Source organism: Akebia trifoliata, chromosome 12, assembly GCF_017979445.1.
Source record: "Akebia trifoliata isolate Shusen 1 chromosome 12, ASM1797944v1, whole genome shotgun sequence".
NCBI lineage: Eukaryota > Viridiplantae > Streptophyta > Magnoliopsida > Ranunculales > Lardizabalaceae > Akebia > Akebia trifoliata.
In genome coordinates this window covers 16804364-16825254 of record NC_141386.1, presented here as the reverse complement: position 1 = coordinate 16825254, position 20891 = coordinate 16804364, and the positions used below count along the sequence as shown (strand labels likewise).

At 36.2% G+C, this 20891-nt stretch overlaps 2 protein-coding genes and 1 non-coding gene across 20 annotated transcripts; 2 read left to right on the top strand and 1 right to left on the bottom strand.

Moving 5' to 3' along the window:
- Positions 1-3116: 3116 nt before the first annotated feature.
- LOC147388956 (uncharacterized) lies at positions 3117-16918 on the top strand. Of its 18 annotated transcripts, none has more exons than XM_086417942.1 (5): positions 3117-3727; positions 3906-4110; positions 4649-4745; positions 5272-6520; positions 7356-16918. In XM_086417942.1, exon 5 carries the CDS (start codon positions 8107-8109, stop codon positions 9169-9171), a length of 1065 nt encoding a protein of 354 aa, XP_086274068.1. In that variant the 5' UTR covers positions 3117-3727; positions 3906-4110; positions 4649-4745; positions 5272-6520; positions 7356-8106; the 3' UTR covers positions 9172-16918. The 18 variants fall into 18 exon arrangements, 13 of the variants coding, with proteins under 13 accessions (XP_086274068.1, XP_086274072.1, XP_086274071.1 ...); XR_015170489.1 differs by lacking the exon at positions 3117-3727 and having other exon boundaries at positions 3860-4110; positions 7356-9417; positions 16363-16918; XR_015170488.1 differs by lacking the exon at positions 3117-3727 and having other exon boundaries at positions 3860-4110; positions 7356-9417; positions 12853-16918.
- LOC147388958 (small nucleolar RNA R71) lies at positions 7886-7992 on the bottom strand. Its single transcript, XR_015171068.1, has one exon. It is a non-coding gene; the product is annotated as a small nucleolar RNA R71 (small nucleolar RNA).
- On the top strand, positions 13397-16918 carry LOC147388957 (uncharacterized). Its single transcript, XM_086417954.1, has 2 exons — positions 13397-14293; positions 14411-16918. The coding sequence occupies exons 1-2, from the start codon at positions 13397-13399 to the stop codon at positions 14456-14458; spliced, it is 945 nt and encodes a 314-aa protein (XP_086274080.1). The 3' UTR covers positions 14459-16918.
- Positions 16919-20891: the final 3973 nt, after the last annotated feature.

Genomic DNA, 20891 nt, shown 5'->3' with positions numbered 1-20891 from the left:
TTGGGTCGATGTACCCATTTTAATCAGGTAAAACAAAAAGCTTTAATCCTTAAGGACAACCATTCATTCTGATCTCATTATTCGCATGCATTCATCATTCACATACATTCTTCATTTAATAAACAACCCGGGAACACCCACGATAAGTTCAAGTCGTGACCTACAGGGGAGGTTTCTAGACCTTAAGCTTACTATGTGCAATGCATTTTTATCTAACCACCCTTGCCCAAGTACACCTATATACCTCTCGAGCATGCTCAATCAGACGGTACATGGTAACTTGGTCTGATATACCATATAGGTGATAATTTAAAACTTCAACCCACTTCTCTGAAGGCAGAAGCAGCCAATTTAATCCCCAGATCAGAGGTGGCGCGCGATGCTTGAGCAAAGATACTCTTAAATCACCTCTTCTCTATAATAAACGTCGTCTATCCTCCTACTACTGTAGTGCATCAGAGCAGGATCTCGGTTAGGCACTTGTTTTGACCAAGAAGTGCAATTGATATACTTATATTATATTTGATATACCTATGGGTATGAGTCAAGAGTTGTAGCTTTCATAAATGGTTTGGCATCCCACGAGGGGATCGATCGCGTATTAGTACTACATTGGCAAACGGGACATGTGATTGTGCGGCTTACAATAGGTCAAAGGCTCAGGTTGTTCCAGCCTAGGTGCATCGATATACCTTTCAGAGTCACCTGATCAGATTGTACTGATGCCCCAGTTTGATATACCCTAAGGTATGTGACTGGAGTTATGGTTTTCATGAACAACGTCGCATCTCCGAAGATTTCGGGCCACGCACTAGTGCCACTTTGTCTATATTGAGACATACAAGCGTGCAAAATAGTAAACATGCTAGTGGTGTGTACAAAACAAGGTGGGGTGTGCCCAGGGCCTTTTTCAAATCAAAGGGCCCATGGGCCTGATCATATCATTACAAGATTGAAATATTAATCCCAATAATACACAAACCAATCACATCCCATCACATCAATATTAAGATTAAAATAAGTACGCATATCTCAATTTATGGCATGTTAGATAAACAATCATGATAAAACTAATAATTAGAATCAATCATCGAAACAAGCACATAATTCTTTTTAGTCTAAATTTTTTTTTTATTAATTTAATCAAAGTCGCTTTGGTGACCCTAAAAACATCGAGATTCTCAATGAATATTGAATTGAGGATATGATAGTAGTTGTCGACAATAAATTTCAATGAATCTACCTCAAGATTTGTGAAATATAATCGCAAATGATTTTATTGATTTTTGATGAAAAATAGATACAGATCTCAGTGTTTCCTCTGATTAACAGTCAAGTACAAAAATAGTGATGATGATGTATGTAGCTTTCTTCTCTTCGAGCTTCGTGCTTTATTGGCTTTGCTTTGTGCTTGATCTTCTGTAGAGGCTTCTATAGATCTTCTTCTCTCCAGGCTTCGCGCTTTATCGGTTGAGAATATTTTCTTGGCTTCCGGAGAAGGGCTTTATGCTTGATCTTCTCTTTAGTCGAAGTTCGGATCTCTGAAGAACCTTACTTTGTTTCTGGAGGAGGGCTTGAGAGCTTCCTCTTCTCTAGAGGAAGTGCTTCTGTCTTCTGAGGGAAAGTGATCCAGATCCCCTCTCAATGAGAGAGGCTTTTATATCTATAGACTTAAAGGTAATTTAGCTTTCCAATTATACCCCCAACTTAAAAAAGGTTTAACTGATTTATTTAAAAGACTAAATTTTTCCAAATCCAATTTTAAGGATTTAATGGATCATTATTGGGTCGAACTCATTTGTTTGGGTGTAGGGCTCAATACTTAATGTGTGGATCACTTTGATTTTTATATAGATTATGGGCTTTATCTGCGAAAATCCAAAACCCAAGCTTGTAAGAGGCACGTTCCCATTTAATGGACTCAATTTGGATTTGAGGCCCATTAATAAAATTCGGGATTTTTATTTATAAAAAAAAAAAATTGTAAGGGCCTCCTCAAAATTTTGATGCCTACAAATGCCCTCTCAAGGATGCATTATTAGATGTGTAGCTAGCAATGATGCATTCTTGATCACCTTGACTAGTATGTGATATGTTTTGGTGAATGTGTCAATATTTATTTATTTTTTTGTTGATCCGACGTGTTCTTCTAACAGGCTTTGTAACCGAGTTGCCTTAATATTCATCCGAGTTGAGTTGATATGGACTCACAATGGACTGAATTAATAGAGGTTGTCCCATGAGATACCGATCACCTTCTTTTAGAGGCTTGGAGATACTCAATCTGATCATGGTTTTAGATGCCATTGGCAAGCTCAACAAGCTAGTAAGATAAGAAATCTTACAAGTTAGTAAGTCTAGACTTATTCAAAGAGTATTTTGGAATTCGATTGAAACCGTGGACCTTTTTCACTTAATCACAAACACCAGGAGAGGCGGCTTCAAGAAGGACTCTCCTTCAATAAACAGAGCGCACGACTGCTGTTGATGGTGCCTCATTGATCATGTTGACAAACTACGAATGTGGCAACCAAAATGGAATTTTTTTTTAATGACCATTCCATCTAAGTCAAATATTATGATTCGTATTTTTTTTTTATTTGGTCTTCTCTAAGATTTACTTGGAAAATTGAGAACATCCGATCCCAGAAGAACTAACAATATGCAATCTTTATTCAAAATCTTTCGAGGCTTTAAGGGAAACGAAGGCTTAGAATTGTTTAAACCTTCAAACTTCAAATGTTTTGGTATTAGGGGCTGATTCACCTCCATTGTTGGGTTTGGATAAGAATTACAAAGGCCCATTGGATTCAAATGCTTAGATCCATAACTTGATGCACCCTAGGTGCATGGGATCAAACCCATTTGATTGCTTTACAACAACTAAAATCAACTTCACTCAGTATTCTTTTAAGGCTTTAAAGTCTGTAGTACTTGTAGGTTGCAGGTTATGAAATTAGACTCTAGCCTTTTTGGAGGTTGGAGCTTAGAAGAAATAAGATTTTGTCACAAGAGATAAAACAAACTGAAGTACTTGAGCTTTAAAAATATGAGCCACACAAGACAATTTTGTATCTCTTAACATGATGATGGGCTTTGCCACGTGCAATACAGCATTGGAGTTGGGGTGTAAAAGAATGAAAATTTCCAATTTTTTATTCTTTTCTTCCACCGAAGACCGATCTAAAGGAGGGGCTCATGGTAAATAAAAGTGCTGACAGAATTCGAAAATGATCAATCCAAATCTACAACTCAGATACTAACAGGGTTTAACAAAACCAGATTTTCTATGATGGTGGACGACAATACGACTGGGGGATTTATCCATGAAGATCATATTGCATCCTTTCTGATCCATTTCCTTTTAGAATTCATTTGTCCTTGTTGATCGTAGTAGCGGCCATGAAAGGGGATTTTAAGTATTGCACACCCACTGATCAGTTTGAACCTTATTCAACGATTGTTGCTGTTGATGGTGATGATATCCTCATGTGGTGACCTCAAAGCTCGACCTCTAGCAGTTCAAAAGGAAAAGCTTTGGGAAAAATGATTTTTTTTTTGTTTTTTTTTTCAGATTTTTAACCCACTTCGATTGATATAGTTCTTTTGGCGTGTTGTAACTATGTTGCTTCAGCATCCGATTGAGTCGGTTTATATTTATTGAGTCATCTTGTATCGGGTTGGGCAACTTTGAATGGACTTACAATGGGCTTCAGGTTTATTGAAGGTGAATCAAGGACCCTTAGTAAGATTCCAATCTTACCATCAATTTTTTTTTTTTTTTATGTCTTCGTGTAAACCCTTTGAGGCTTAACAATTTAAAACAGGGGTGGCAATATAGAGAGTTTCCAAAAAAATAAAAACCCAAATATCTTCCCTTTTTAAGAATCTCCTATTTCTTTTAGGCGAAAATCAGCAGAGAGACCGAGCTCTTCAATTTATGACTATGGATCTTGCGAGTTGAGCGAGATTTCAAGAAAACGTTGTGGAAACCTTCACATCATCTTACTTATTGATGCAACAACATCGAACTCTCCGAGACGGAACCTTCAACTCGCTTATTAATGCGAAGAACATAAACGTAGAGATCAGAATGTCTTGATTTCAAAGGTATGATCCATTTCTTTTCAAGATCGAATTACAGAAATTGTAGTGTTGTTTGATCATTTTTTCAAAATAAGGATCAACATCGAGGTTTATCCATCGAGAGATAAGGAATTGATCGAGAGAACAAGGACTTCTTCGGTTCCTCAACCTTGTGTACGATATACCTTGAATTCTCCTCTACTGTTCCACTTGTTTCTTCATCACTAATTTGCCTCGGTTCTTCTTCTTCAATGTTGGACGAGACTGCATTCTTTTTGTATTGATGATGTCGTTAAAGCGATCAAGAATAGACCCATAAGAACATAGTGAAACATAGATAAAATTGACGATTTAACATATTTGTTTTCTCGATTTTTAACCTTTCTTGGTGTTGATGGGAAGAGGTCATCTTCAAGAGATCTCATATTGTTAGGGATTTTATTTGATTTTGATTTTGATTAAAAGAAGAAGAACACCCCTTTTTCTGTTTGAGAATATTCTTCAAAAAGAAATAAAGAAAACTCGTCTTTATCAGAAATTTAACCGTTCTTTACGATTTCAGAACCATGAGATTTCTTCTTCGACATCTTAAAACTTGATTGGGCTACTATTGCTTTCAAAAGAACCATCTCGGCTTATCAATTTCAGGCGATTTAGAGGTAAGAATTTAAAAGTAAATTGGATTTTATTGTTGGATATGTGCAGCCTTGTCCTGTTTAAATCGAATCTATTCATCTAATAAATAAATAATCGAACACCCTCTTCCCTTCAGATTTTTATTAAGAGCTCCAATAGCTCAAATAGCATCATCTTCTGTCGATTGCGACGGTTCAAGATTTTCACCCAAATCATTGATCGAAGAAGATGAGTGAAATCTGTAAACCCTTCGACAAGGGTTTTTTTTTTTTTTTTTAAGTTACATTAACACACCCATCTTTATTTGTAACACTCCAAAAGGGATATCTATTTGCACACCGACTTTTGCTTGCAACAAACCACATAATTTATTTATTTTTGCTTAAGAAACCTTTAGGGTTCTTCATTGATTTAAGTAAGACTCTTGAATCAGAATCTTTTGCTACTTTGAATTTGAACCTTTCTATTCGTAAGAGATATTCTTTTCCAATTAAAACTTTCCGGGCATCATCATTCTTTCACTTTGTTTATACTTTTTTTTTTATTCAGGTTCTCTCTTGATTTTTGGAACGCGAGCAGTAACTAAGAGCTTTAATCCTTGTTATTGCTTCTCAGTCACTTAGAGTTTTTCGGCGACTTAAAGCTTCAATTTCTGTTATTACCAAAACAAAGTAATCTCCCAAACTTGAAATTTTTAATACCTTTTGTTCTTGTATTTAATGATTTGCAACAGGGTACATTGATAAAGAAATTATGAACTATTCTTGTCCATTAAATTTTATAATATCTATATTTGTTAATCATGCTTGGGACGAACACTGTTGACTTGTCAAAAGAATTGCATAATGTTATATGTACTCGTAGAAGAACCATGCGACGAGAAATTTGTCTAGCCAGTTGACCAATTTCTAAGGCAACTGATCATTAGTAGTACTTAATAATGGAAAACGTCAGCTGGCTAGAAGAATCAGGGGATGCAAGATTTGTATATGCAGAAGATTCATCTAACGAACTATTTGTCCAGCTAGTTGGCTAACCTCTAAAGCAACTATTTATTAGTAATACTTAGGAGTAGATGACGTCAACTGGCTGACAAACGTTAACTGGCTGAAAGAATCGCGATACGTAAGCTTTATACACGTAGAAGATCCATGCGACGAACTATTTGTCTAGCTAATTGGCTAAGCTCTAAAGCAACTGTTTATCAATAATGCTTGGGAGTGGATGACGTCAACTGGCTAAAAGAATCAAGGTACGCAAGCTTTATGCACGTAGAAGATGCATGCGAGATAAGTCGGTTTGTAACTACTTATACTATGTAATTTTACTTGACATTTTGCTAATTTTAGAGTGATTTTATTTAGTAATCGTTCTTTTTTATTGTTTTAGATAAAAAAATGGCCAAGAATACGAAAAGAAAGCAATTCGGGGTGAAATCGAAAGAAAATATGAAGTTTCGGAGAATGGAGTACAAGAGGCAGAGGCCGCCGCAGCAGTGGATACATGTCTGCCGCGACGCTATAATTTAAATCAACAAAAGCCCCAAGACAGAAGCTAGCCGCCGCAGCGATGGGTACATTCCTGCCGTGGCGTGCGGCGCGATTTCTTTTCAGCACTTCGTTTCGTGTTGTTATTATATCTTTTAGATCCGATTTAAAGGAGATTTAACCCTAATTGTATTCAGAACGTATAGAGGCTATAAGTAGTTGATTTTTTAGGGTTTATGGATATCTTGGAGGCTAGAGAAGAAGGGGGATAAGAGATCAAGTGATTGCTACAGCAATCTCGAATTTTACTGGTTTATTCTTCCTTTCTTTTATGCTTAATTTCAAGATGTTTGTTTCGTATTTCGTTATGAACTAAATTTCGTTTCTAGGGTTGAGATGTAACTCAGATACAAGTTCGTAGTTGTTTTATTCAAATTCAATTCCTTGTTTTGCAATTACTTATTTGTGTGTCTATTTTGACTTTAATGCTGTCAAATCTGAAGGCCAAAGTTTTGATTGATTTATTGATCTAGGTTTATAATGAGAATTAGAATCTAGGTTAGATCAATAAAATAGATTACGTTAGAATGAATGAACGGTAAAGTTAACATGTTTTAAGAGGTTAGTAATTCAATTTACAATAATTCCACAGATTTTATGACTCTTTGGTATTTAAATTTACATAGAGATGTGCTGAGTTAATATTTAAAGGAGTAATCTAGTGTATTTCAAGAGAAAACACTAGTTAGTATAGGGAATTAAACTTCCAATAAGGTAAAACAGGAATTACTTTGAATAATCAATTACGTAGGAGTATCTGTAGTGAAGTCGAAAGTCCTAGGTTTTTAATCCATAAGAATCCATTCTTTCTTGTTTCATTGTTATTTCAATTTGCAATTCTATAATTCTTGATTCATCAAATAGTAATTTAAGTGATTATTTTTGGTACTTAGTAACTTAATCCTCGTGAGAACGATATCTTATATTATTATTTGAAACGATTAGTGCACTTACTAGCATAAATCATACGCATCAAGTTTTTGGCGCCATTGCCAGGGATTAAAGATTACTAATATTAATACCAATTTCTTTTATTACTAATTTGATTTTTATTTATTCTTACTTTATTTTTTTTTCTCTTTTTAGGTTTTTCCTAGTGTATGAGACAGGCAAGTAGCTTGGAGTTAGTGTCAATCGATCTTGATATCAATAAGATACTTAGAAGGCTAAATAGGGAGCGCAAGCAAAGAGCTAAACAAGGAGTTTTAGCAATGGCAGAAGAAGAGAATAATGGTGGTAGTGGAGATGCAGTCCCAAATAGAGCACTAAAGGATTACTCTATTCCTAATGTGGGTGTCTCTAGCATTCGAAGGCCACCTATCCAAGCAAACAATTTTGAGATCAAGCCTGCCATCATTCAGATGATAGAATCTTTGGTTCAGTTTGGGGGGTTGGCTAATGATGATCCAAATCTGCATATTGCAAATTTTTGGAAATTTGTGATACAGTCAAGCACAATGGGTGACGATGATGCCATAAGACTGTGTTTGTTTCTGTTCTCATTGAACATCAAGGCTAAGGCATGGTTGACCTCGCTACCTTCAGGAACCATTACTACATGGGATGGGTTGGTTAATGCCTTTCTGACTAAGTACTTTCCACCAACGAAATCTGCAAAAATGAGAAACGATATTACCAATTTTCTGTAGTAAGATCAAGAATCTCTCTATGAAGCTTAGGAGGGGTTTAAAGATCTCTTAAGGAAGTGCCCGCACCATGGACTACCGTTATTGATGCAAGTGCAAATGTTTTATAACGGTTTGCTCTCAAACGCTCAAACCATGGTGGATGCAGCAAGTGGAGGAGCATTCTTCAACAAGACACCAGGAGGAAGGATATGAACTTATTGAAGTCATGGCTAGTAACAACTTCCTTGAAATCTGATAGGAATGCACAGAAAAGGACAGTCGGAGTTTATGACATTGATGCTTTTACTAATTTGGCTGCTCAAGTTACTATTTTAAATAATAATTTTAAGAAAATGAATGTTGCTGCAGTTTCTAATGTACTTTGTGATAATTGTGCAGGGAATCATCCTACTTTGGAGTGTCAAGGCCCATATGAAGCAAATTCTTCCGAACAAGTGAATTATGTGGCCAACAATCAAAGACAATACAATCCTAATTCCAATTACTATAATCTAGGGTGGAGGAATCATCCTAACTTCTCATGGAGCAACAATGCAAATATGCAAAAACCGCCTTCTTCTTTTCAATCTCAAGAGAAGAAACCAACCATGGAAGAGGTCTTCACCCAATTCATGCAAAAGACCAATGCATTCATTGATGATACCCAAGCCAATTTCAAAAATCAAGGTGTAAGTATTCGCAACCTTGAACATCAAGTTGGAGAGATTTCCAAGCTATTGACGGAAAGAGCTCAAGGAGCACTCCCAAATAATACTGAGAAGAATCCCAAGGAGCATGTGAAAGCTATAACTTTTAAAAGTGGGAAGGAGTTAGAACAATCAAAGGGGGGTAGCAAGCAAGCAAATGAGGATGAATCTGCTCTTCCTAAAGATCAAGATGCTACCGCTCCTATTCAACAACCTATTCCACAACCATCTTCTAATCCCATTCCTTTTTCTCAAAGATTGCGAAAGCAAAATTTCGATAAGCAATTTTCTAAATTTATTGATATTTTTAAAAGCTTACATATTAATCTTCCTTTTGTAGATATGCTGGAGCAAATGCCGAAATATGCTAAGTTTTTTAAGGAGATTCTATCAAACAAGAGGAAATTGGTGGATAGTAAGAAGATTATGCTCACGGAAGAATGTAGTGCTATTCTTCAAAGAAAGCTTCCCCAAAAGCTAAAAGATCCAGGGAGTTTCACTCTTCCTTGCACTATTGGTGATTTTAATTTTGATAGAGTTTTATGTTTGGTGCAAGTATTAATTTGATGCCTTTCTCTATTTTCAGGAAACTCAGTTTAGGAGAAGTGAAGCCTACTACGGTATCCTTGCAGCTTGCAGATAGATCTATCAAGCACCCTAGAGGCATTATTGAGGATGTTTTGGTAAAAGTGGACAAATTCATATTTCCTACTGATTTTATCGTTTTGGATATGGAAGAAGACAAGGACATTCCACTCACATTGGGAAAACCTTTTCTCGCTACAGGTAGAACTCTCATAGATGTTCATCAAGGTAAGTTGATTTTAAGGGTTCAAGATGAACAAGTAACTTTTAATGTTTTTGAGGCTATGAAATTTCCTTCCGATGTTGATGCATGTTTTGCAATAAGTGTTTTGGATAGGGTAGTAGCTGAAAATTTTAATGAATCTTTTCCTCCCTTACCTTTGAAAAATTGCATATTAAATGGTAGAACTTTAGGAACTCTAAGTGATGATGAAGATATAATTGAATGTGTGAATAATCTTGATGCTTTACCAATTTGTGAGTTTCCAAAAAGGCTTAAATTTAAAGAGTTAGGAGCTGTGCATGTTAATGAACCATCATCTAAAAAGGAACCTCCTAAACTTGAACTTAAACAATTGCCATCACATCTTATTTATGCTTTCTTAGAAGAGTCTTGTTATTATCCTGTTATTATTAACTCTTCTTTGAATGATTTGGAGGAGGAAAAGTTATTGAGGGTTTTAAGGGAGCATAGGAAAGTTATTGGATGGACTATTGATGATATCAAGGGAATTAGCCCATCTATTTGTATGCACAAGATTTTGATGGAAGAGAGCTACTAGCCATTGGTGCAACCTCAAAGAAGATTAAATCCTTCCATGCAAGAAGTGGTGAAAAAAGAGGCTGTGAAGCTTCTGGATGCAGGTATAATTTATCCAATCTCGGATAGTTCATGGGTAAGTCCGGTCCAAGTGGTTCCTAAGAAAGGTGGTATGATCGTAGTGAAGAATGACAACAATGAGCTTATACCCACAAGAACGGTAATCGGATGGAGAGTTTGTATAGATTACCGGAAACTCAATGATGCCACAAGAAAGGATCACTTTCCTTTACCCTTCATTGACCAAATGGTGGAGAGACTTTCCGGGCATGACTATTATAATTTCTTAGATGGATATTCGGGCTATAATCAAATTTCAATAGCACCGGAGGATCAAGAGAAGACTACTTTTACATGTCCATATGGAACCTTTGCTTATAGAAGAATGCCATTCGGATTGTACAACGCCCCTGCAACTTTTCAACGTTGCATGATGTCAATTTTTTCTGATATGGTTGAAAAATACATTGAAGTGTTCATGGATGATTTTTCTATTTTTGGTTCTTCTTTTGATAATTGTCTTTCTAATCTCTCTTTGGTTTTGCAGTGATGTGTTGACACAAACTTGGTCTTGAATTGGGAAAAATGCCATTTTATGATAAAAGAAGGAATTGTGTTGGGACATCGAATTTCTGTTAAAGGAATTGAGGTGGACCGAGCAAAAATTGATGTAATTGAGAAGCTTCCACCTCCTACCAATGTTAAGGGAGTTAGGAGTTTTCTTGGACATGCAGGATTTTACAGGAGATTTATTAAAGATTTTTCTAAAATTGCTAAACCTCTTTGTGAATTGTTGGTAAAAGATGCAGTTTTTTATTTTTCCAAAGAATGTTTAGATGCTTTTGAAACTCTTAAAGTGAAATTGATATCTTCTCCTGTTATTGCTGCACCCGATTGGGAATTGCCTTTTACTTTGATGTGTGATGCTAGTGAATATGCTATAGTGTTGTTTTAGGACAACGAAAAGATAAGGTCTTTCATGTGATTTACTATGCTAGCAAAGTTTTAAATGAGGCTCAATTAAATTATGCAACTACCGAAAAAGAGCTTTTAGCAGTTGTTTATGCTTTTGACAAATTTCGATCTTATTTAATAGGTTCTAAAGTGATTGTCTACACCGATCATTCGGCTTTGAGGTATTTATTTGCTAAAAAAGATGCAAAACCAAGGTTGCTAAGATGGATTTTACTTTTGCAGGAATTTGACTTGGAAATCAAGGACAAGAAAGGAACCGAAAATGTAGTTACAGATCATCTTTCTAGGATGGACCATGTGCAGCCAAATAAAGAAGTTGATGGGGATATTAATGAGAAATTTCTGGATGAGCAGCTGTTTGCAGTTGGAGAAGCCCCATGGTATGCTGATTTTATCAACTATTTGGCTAGGGGGATTGTGCCTACCGAACTCACCCACCAAAGGAGGAAGAAGTTCTTTTCAGATATTAAGTATTTCATATGGGATGATCCATTCCTTTACAAGATATGTGGTGATCGTATAACTAGAAGATGTGTGCTGGAAGAGGAGATGGAGAGTATTCTTCAACATTGTCATTCTCGCGAAGTTGGAGGACACTTTGGAGCAACCAAGACAGTAGCAAAAATTTTACAATCAGGATTTTATTGGCCTACTCTTTTTAAAGATTCATATAATTTTGTTGCCAATTGTGATAAATGTCAAAGGGTTGGGAATATATCTAGGAAAAATGAGATGCCTCTAACAAATATTTTGGAAATTGAATTGTTTGATGTTTGGGGTATTGATTTTATGGGTCCTTTTCTATCTTCTTTTTCTAATCGTTTTATTTTGTTGCTGTAGATTATGTGTCCAAGTGGGTTGAAGCTGTAGCATTGCCAACCAATGATGCTCGGGTGGTGGTGAGATTTTTGAAGAAGTATATTTTTGCAAGATTTGGAACACCAAGAGCTATCATAAGTAATAGAGGATCACACTTCAGTAACAAACAATTTGATTCACTTCTGAGCAAATATGGAGTGACACATAGGGTGGCTACACCTTATCATCCGCAGACAAGTGGTCAAGTTGAGGTATCCAACCGTGAGCTAAAAAGGATTCTAGAGAAGACAGTCAATTCTTCAAGGAAGGATTGGTCAAGCAAATTGGATGATGCTCTATGGGCCTACCGAACAGCATTCAAGACACCTATTGGAATGTCTCCATATCAATTGGTTTATGGCAAATCTTGTCATCTCCTAGTTGAGTTGGAACATAGATCATATTGGGCTGTTAAGTTCTTGAATTTCAATTTACAGGCTGCAGGGGAGAAGAGACTGTTATAGCTAAATGAGATGGAAGAGTTCCGAAACGATGCTTATGAGAATGCTAGGATCTATAAGGAAAAGACGAAGAGATGGCATGATAGGCACATTCACAAATGGGAATTCAAAGAAGGACAACAAGTTCTCCTCTTAAATTCAAGACTTAAACTTTTTCCGAGAAAATTAAGATCACGGTGGTCTGGTCCTTTCACTGTCAACAAGGTCTTACCATCGGGGGCAATAGAAGTCAAGCATCCGTCGAAAGGGATTTTTACAGTAAACGGGCAGCGATTGAAGCAATACTTCGGAGGAAACTTTAATACCAAGCGGGTGTCCATTTTACTCTCAATTCCGAAGTGAAGATTCAAGAAAGTCTAGCTAAAGACTTAAATTTTAGCGCTTCTCGGGAGGCAACCCGATTTATTTCCAAAATTAAAATTTCAAGGATTTAGGATTTCATTAGTTTATTTTATTTTAGTTTTAGTTGTTATTTTATTTTATTAGGTAGTTTAGGATTTATTTTATGTTATTTATTTTGATTTTAATTATGTTGGTTTTATTTTTCAGGTGAATAAACGATTTCAGTGCTGCCCAGTCAATTCCGCCGCAGTGATGGGTACATGTGCGCCGCGGCGGTTTCTCAAAATCAGAAAAGACGCCAAGCCCAAATTGAAGGAATTAGGGCACTAGCCGCGGTGGAAATGACTTACCTACCGTGGCGCGAGTCGCGAAGTTGGAATTTTAAGAGATTAAACCCGTCATTTGGTTCAAATCTCCCACATTCTCTCCGCCTCTTTCTCTTCTTTTCTCCAAAAACCTCTCATTTTCCTTCACCTCTTCATCTTCCTCGACCTTCTACCTCCCCTAACTCTATTTAAACCCACAAAATTTCTTTCATTTGTTCAAATCACTCTCACTATTCTTGTTTCTTCTCAGAAAAATGAAAGATTGCTACTAAGTTTGGGGGAAGGAAGGTGATTGCATAGAAGTTTGGATTCGATATTTGAAGAAGAGGTTTGAGGTTTACAAAAGTGGTAAGGGTTTTCTTCTCTCTTGATTGAAATTTTGTGTTTGGTTGATTTCTGATTAGAAGAATTTTATTTGGGTTATAATGGCTTCATCAAGTACTTCTAAGAAGAGGAAATCTAGGGTTGTTTATGATAAAAAGAAATTTGTTAGTGAAGATGCACAGAATAGGTTCTATGAATCGATAACTGGTAGAAATCCTATAGTAGAAAGGGGATTAACTGTCACAGCTGTAGGATATCCTCGTATTAGGGGGATTATAGAAGAGAGGAAATGGGAAACATTTTGTGAACAACCTAAGCCTACAATAGTACCAGTTGTGAGGGAATTCTATGCCAATGCTCCTGAACATAACAATAGAATGGTGTTTGTTAGAGGAAAACAGGTCGATTTTAGTGGGGAGGCTATCAACAAAATTTTCAATTTACCTGAAATTACAAAACATGATTATAATAGATTCAATGGGAGAGAAATAGATTATCAAGAGATATTGCAAGAGATTGTTGTACCAGGTACCCAATGGAAGCTAATAGAAGAAAAACCTGTGACATTTCCGAGCATTGGGCTCACTAGGGACTGTAAGGCTTGGTACTATTTTCTGGCTGCTAGAATGATGCCAGTAAAACATTTTAGTGATATTAATAAGGAAAGGGCAATTCTCTTGTACTGCATTGTGACTGGAAAATCTATTGATGTGGGGAAATTCATATCTTCTCATATTATACAGTGTTATAAGCACACTTCCATGTCATTATTTTATCCTTCCTTGATCACTGCTTTGTGTGTTGCTGCTGGGGTCCAATTTGGGGCAGATGAGGAGACTTTAGCTCCTATGATTGCACTTTCTGACAGTAAAGTGCAAGGTATGAAAGGGGTTGAATGGCACCAGTTGTTCAGAGTCAGCAGGCAAGATCACAGTCTTCCAGATCTCTCACTATGGCTGAGCAGATGGAGAGGTTGGAAGAAAGGGTTAATCAGCAAGGTGAGCAGCTCTAAAAGTTTACAGAGTATCAGTATGCCTGCAACAACACTCTTGAGTTGATGATGAGGCAGTTAGCAGTGGACATGTCACAGTTTCCTAACATGCCAGTTTATCCAGGAAAGTCACATGGAGAAGGACTGGAGTCTTCTCGGGCAGAGGACTTAGATGGAGATGAGGGTGATGAAACAGCTGAGGAGGAGGAGATGTAGTCTTTATTTTTATTTCATTTTACTTTTCTGTCTATTTTTCTGTTTTAGATTTTAGTTTTATTTTCTGGATTTATTAGTTATGTTTTGTTTTATGTTGGATATTTGAACTAAGTATTAGTTTTCTTTGTGTGAGTTAACGACTTAACATTGGTTGCAAGTGTGGATTTTTCTTTTTCTTTTTAGGATACTGCTTGAAAAGAAAGGAGAAAATGTCGTTGTACCCGAGATAAATCGAGAAGGGAGTTATTCTATCCCCTAATTTGTTTGCTTTTGTTCATTGAGGGCAATGAAGATACTTAAGTTTGGGGGGGGGGGGAAATAATTTGATTCTTTTATTCTTTGAATTGTTAGCTGCATTAAAGTCATACTATCATTCTTTTCATTCTTCTATTTTTCATTTTTTTATTCTTTTCTATTCTTTTATTTGTTTTCTGCATTAAAATTTTCAACTTTTGAGCATTTCTTTTGTTTTCGAGTCAATTCATAAAGTCAATGATGATAACTTGATTACTGTGATATGTGGCTGTTGAGTTGGAATTCGATATTACTTAGACTTTGAGGATAGCTTAGACGTTTGTTTTGTTTGAATTGGATATTCAATGTTGGTCTAGTATGGTAATTGTGAATAATGATCTTGTTTTGCTACTTAGAGACATTTTATTTAGACATTTGTGAATGAAAATAGACCTCAACAGATTTTAGAACTTGGCTAATTGTCGCTCGAGGCGAAATCCTAGACTTTCATGTTGCTTAGGAAATGATTTAGGCTCTCTTTGGACCGTTTGAGCTTTTCTTGCCTACCTTAATTATTTTTATCCACTAGTTACCTATTTGAGCCATTTATTTAATTTTTAGCCTTAATTTTCTTTCTTTAAAACTTATGTTCCTACCTGGTTTTGAGCCTAAACACTTATCCTTACCTTTAATGAGAATATGCACTTGTGTGTGATTTGTTGAGATTGAAGAGCAAAAATCTATTGTTAAGGGAGAAAATGATAGAAAAGAATGTTGTTGACCCCGGTGATAATCAAAGATAAGTTAGGGGGTCTTGAAGAAAAATGAAGGAGGAATACAAGTTTGAAGAAAAGTGTTCTGCATTTATTTATCTTGTTTTACACACAAAAAAAAAAAAAATTTGGTAGTAGTGGTTAAAGTGTGCAAAAGTGTTATAGCACAAAAAAAGAAGGAAAGTATGAAAAATGAAGTTGTGATGTTAGTATTCTTAAGCTCTTTAGAATGTTACATTTTGTTCGATTGTGAGTATTCTCATTCTTTGAATTATCCTATCCATTCTTTTTGAGCCAATACCTAAACCTGACATTACAAGCTTAATTAAGACCTTTTGATCCGAGGTGACATGATGAGTTTACATTAGTGGAGAGTGACAAGAAAGCCAAGCTTATGAGATTTGATGTTTCATTACTATTTAGAGGTCAAATTTGTTTGCATTGTTTTTATAAAATTATCCGGGTGGTAGAATTGATTGTTTTAGAGATTGCTTACTTGGATTTTTCAGAGGATTGATGATTTGAATGGGATGAAAGTTTGGGTGATTTTTCTAGCTTTTGTAATGTCCAATAAATTCTTGACGCTTTATGTTATCAGTGATTTTTGAGACACTATTGTGAATTGTGCTTGTTAAATGAAACTTGTTCTTGAAAGTTGAAGAATCTAAATTTAGTTTTGATTCAGTTAGTTCTAGGTTAGTTTTATTTCTATTTTTGCTCGAGGACTAGCAAATGTTAAGTTTGGGAGAATTGATAAGTCGGTTTGTAACTACTTATACTATGTACTTTTACTTGACATTTTGCTAATTTGAGAGTGATTTTATTTAGTAATCGTTCTTTTTTATTGTTTTAGGTAATAAATGGCCAAGAATACGAAAAGGAAGCAATTCGGGGTGAAATCGGAAGAAAAGATGAAGTTTCGGATAATGGAGTACAAGAGGCAAAGGTCGCCGCAGTAGTGGATACATGTCCGCCGCGGTACTCAAATTTAAATCAACAAAGGCCCCAAGACAGAAGCTAGCAGCCGCAGCGGTGGGTACATTCCTGTCACGGCGTGCGGCGCGATTTCCTTTCAGCACTTCGTCTCGTGTTGTTATTATATTGTTTAGATCCGATTTAAAGGGGATTAAACCCTAATTGTATTCAGAACGTATGGAGGCTATAAGTAGTTGATTTTTTAGGGATTATGGATATCTTGGAAGGCTAGAGAAGAAGGGGGATAAGAGATCAAGTAATTGCTACGGCAATCTCAAATTTTATTGGTTTATTCTTCCTTTCTTCAATGTTTAATTTCAAGATGTTTGTTTCGTATTTCGTTATAAACTAAATTTCGTTTCTAGGGTTGAGATGTAACTCAGATACAATTTTGTAGTTGTTTTATTCAAATTCAATTCCTTGTTTTGCAATTACTTATTTGTGTGTGTATTTTGAGTTTAATGCTGTCAAATCTGAAGGCCAAAGTTTTGATTGATTTATTGATCTAGGTTTATAATGAGAATTAGAATCTAGGTTAGATCAATAAAATAGATCACGTTAGAATGAATGAACGGTAGAGGTACTTTAGTATGTTCTTAGAGGTTAATAATTCAATTTACAATAATTCAACAGATTTTATGACTCTTTGGTATTTAAATTCACATAGAGATGTGCTGAGTTAATATTTAAAGGAGTAATCTAGTGTATTTCGAGAGAAAACACTAGTTAGTATAAGGAATTAAACTTCCAAATAAACCAAAACAGGAATTACTTTGAATAATCAATTACGTAGAAGTATTTGTAGTGAAGTCGAAAGCCCTAGTTTTTAATCCATAAGAATCATTCTTTCTTGTTTCATTGTTATTTCAATTTGCAATTCTACAATTCTTGATTCATCAAATAGTAATTTAAGTAATTATTTTTGGTACTTAGTAACTTAATCCTCGTGGGAACGATATCTTATATTATTACTTGAAACGATTAGTGCACTTGCTAGCATAAATCATACGCATCAATGCGACGAGCTATTCTTTCAACTAATTAGCTAACCTCTAAAGAAAATGCTTATCAGTAATGCTTAGGAGTGGATGACGTCAATTGGCTGACAAATGTCAACTGGCTAAAAGAATCGCGATACGCAAGCTTTATGCACGTAGAAGATCCATGCGACGAACTATTTGTCCAGCTAATTGGCTAACCTCTAAAGCAATTGTTTATCAGTAATGCTTAGGAATGGACAACGTCAATTGGTTGACAAATGTCAATTGGCTAGCAGCATCACAACATCAACTGGCTAGAAAAAACCATGCGACGAATTATTTGTCCAACTAGTTGGCCAATCTCTAAAGTAATTATTTATCAGTAGTGCTTAAAAGTGCACAACGTCAATTGGCTGACAAACGTCAACTGAATAAAAGAACCATACGACGAATTATTTGTACAGTCAGGTGGCCAAACTCTAACGCCAGAACATTATTGAGTATGATGATTTTTTTATTCATACTCTTCTATATCTCTAATCAATGTGACTTTAGTACTTAATGAGAAATGTTATTATTTTTTTTTTGAATAAGTGTATTTGGTCTCTTTTTTTTTTCAGAGATGGCTAGAGATATTCTTTCCAAAGGTTCAAGGAATAAGAACCATTCCAAACGGAACTTACCGCGTGAAAGTTGGGTAGATGATCCTGTAGATCCTTTTCAAAAGGGAAAATGGCTTTGTTTTTCCCATGTTATGATAATTGGTCATTCAAGAGGAGGAAACATTTCATCTGTAGAGCTGAAGCTTGTTGTGCACACACCGATAATCAGTCTTTTGAAGGCGCAGGATACAGAAAGGACACATCACTTGATATGACAGTTTTAAGTAATTATCCTCTAACAACTGACTTACTCCTTGGAGATGAGATTGATACAGAGCATCAGCCATCTTTATGTCATCCTTCACATCATGATCAAACTTGCAATTGTCCACAGGCTGTTTTGGCATAGAAAATCATGCAACGTTTTACTCGATGGGGTTCAGATATTGAACCTCGAGGCGACATTCGATATCTCAATGATTTTTGGGACTGGAGTTTGGATGTGAGCCATAAACTACATAGCAAAAAGTCCACAGCTTCCCTTGGTGAAGCTATATTTGTAGCTAGTAAGGAGCACAGTCATCCTAATGGCATGTATCGAGCTTTATGTGAGTTTTGGTATCCCAAGACTAACACTTTTGTGATGGGTCGTAGGGAAGTTGGCATTTCTTTATGGGAAATGTAGAAGATTTCTGGGCTTTCTATCACAGGTGAATATTACGAAGAGGTGGTACCTAGTTTTGATGAGCTCATGGGTTGCAACGGTGTTTCACGACTTCCTCTTTCTTGCCAATATCTGTTCAAAGCGTATGCTTTACTAATTTTTGAAAAAGGGAGTGATTGTGTTAGTCATAGTGAATGGCTTGATTTTTGGTACACCAAATCTGAACGAATTTCTAATCCTCATTTGACAGTAGAGTATAAAGAAAGGGCAATATCATTTTACTTTGATCATAGTGGCCGTTAACATCCCAGAACAAAATTACGGAGACCTTTTTCTTCTCAAGTTATTTTGGCTAAGGGGGGTCATAAAGAGGGAGAAAATCTATTTATCAGGCTCGATTTTCTTGCAAATCAGAATGTTGAAGATAAAGCTATGGCAGCAGCATACCTCTCCTTATGGTTGTGTCATTTGTTCTCCCTTGTGAGAATGGTGATGTTATTCGTCTAGGTACTTTCAAGATAGCAACATTGATGGCTCAAGGTACTACGTTCAGCTTGGTACCTCCACTTCTGTGTTGTTTGTACAAAGGTCTAACTCAGACCTATTGGGGTATGAAAACACAGAAAGTTGTAGGTGCTTCCACGAGTTATTGTCCCCTTCATTACTTGTTTGGGTGAGTCGGACTTCATTTTCGTCAGGGAGTATTTGGTAGCATTGATGCTGACTTTGGACCTCCATATTTGGTTCGCACAATTGATGTCTCCAACTCATACTTTTATTGGGAAGATAGTGCTAAAGATGCGAGGGATCTGATCATCACCATGGATTCTAGTGATTTTAAATAGCATCCTGAGGAGATTTGGCCGCCAAAAGGTTATAGAAGGATACGGACTGATGATGGTGATGATCCTTCTGAAGTTTAAGTTTTCATGATAAGCTGTCATCCTGGATTTGTTATGTTTCGATGTGGTAATATTTGCGAGGTGAAAATGTATAGCCCTAACAGGTTTGCTCGTCAACAAGGTTTTCGTCAACGTATCCCAGGAACTTCGATTCCTTTCACAAGATTCGTGGATGGGATAGAGTTATACATTTTTCGGTTGTCTTTGATTTAGACAAAAAGTCGAGTCAACTTTTTTATTCCTCCAAAAATGTAAGACATGAATCGGCAATTTGATAAGAGTTATAGGGATTGGTGGGTTCAAGACATAGTGCCTCACTTGGATGCCCTTGATTTCTGTCTTCTTGAAGATAACGTCTCCATTCTGAACTTTAATTTTGATGAAAGAAAAGAAGTTGAAGATCGTGAGGCACGTCGTACTTTGCTTGCCATACAAAAACCTTCTCGAAAAAAAAGAATAGAACATACTCGAATTGATGAAACGTAGAATGTCATTGCGGAGCCTAGATTGAAATTGCGTTTCAAAAAAATACTACTGACTCTAGCGACTACTCAAATGGAGCAGGCCAACATTCTTGGGGTAGATGTAGAACAAGCTATTCATAGATCAAGTTCCGTGGATTCTTTGAAGCATGTTGCTCAGATTGAGCCTAAAGATACGAGTGTGACTCTAAATGGACAAGAAGCTGAAGTTGAGAATGATGTGTCTCCTAGGAGAGGTAATTTTATATACTTTTTTTCCTTTCTTAGAAATTTCACATTTTTTATGTATATATATATACATAATCCTTTGTGTTTTAATCGTTCTCGCAGAATCATCAACCAATATACATTCCATTACCGATTTGTTCACCTTAGAGAATTTTGTAGTCCTCCCTGCCTTCTCGGGTATGGGAGTTGTTTGGAATGTCAGTCATCTTAGTAGGGGGATTTTGAAATTGGTTGATATTGAAGACCCATCAAAGAGTGATGGGGACAAGGTTTCCTCATGTCCTCGTCAAAATTCTCGTGGCACTCCATCAACTTCAACTACGCATACGGCTCCAATCGCATTGGCGTTACCTACTTCTAATAAGTTGGTTGATTCATTTGTGATTGTTCTGAAGTCACGTGGAATGCTTATTGTTTCTACCCAAACTCGACAAGCTTCCTTGCATGACAATGATATCGACTTATGCGTTCAACAAGCATTACATAGAGCTTGTGATGAATTCCTTCGATCTAGAGTTGAGTTGATGCTCAATATTGGCTTTTCCAACC

Bases quoted from the DNA above. Each gene is read 5' to 3' on its own strand.
- LOC147388956 (XM_086417942.1), top strand. From the start codon at position 8,107: ATGAACTTATTGAAGTCATGGCTAGTAACAACTTCCTTGAAATCTGAT.
- LOC147388957 (XM_086417954.1), top strand. From the start codon at position 13,397: ATGGCTTCATCAAGTACTTCTAAGAAGAGGAAATCTAGGGTTGTTTAT. The intron at 14,294-14,410 runs GTGAGCAGCTCT...CAGTTTATCCAG, and splicing joins AGAAAGGGTTAATCAGCAAG to GAAAGTCACATGGAGAAGGA.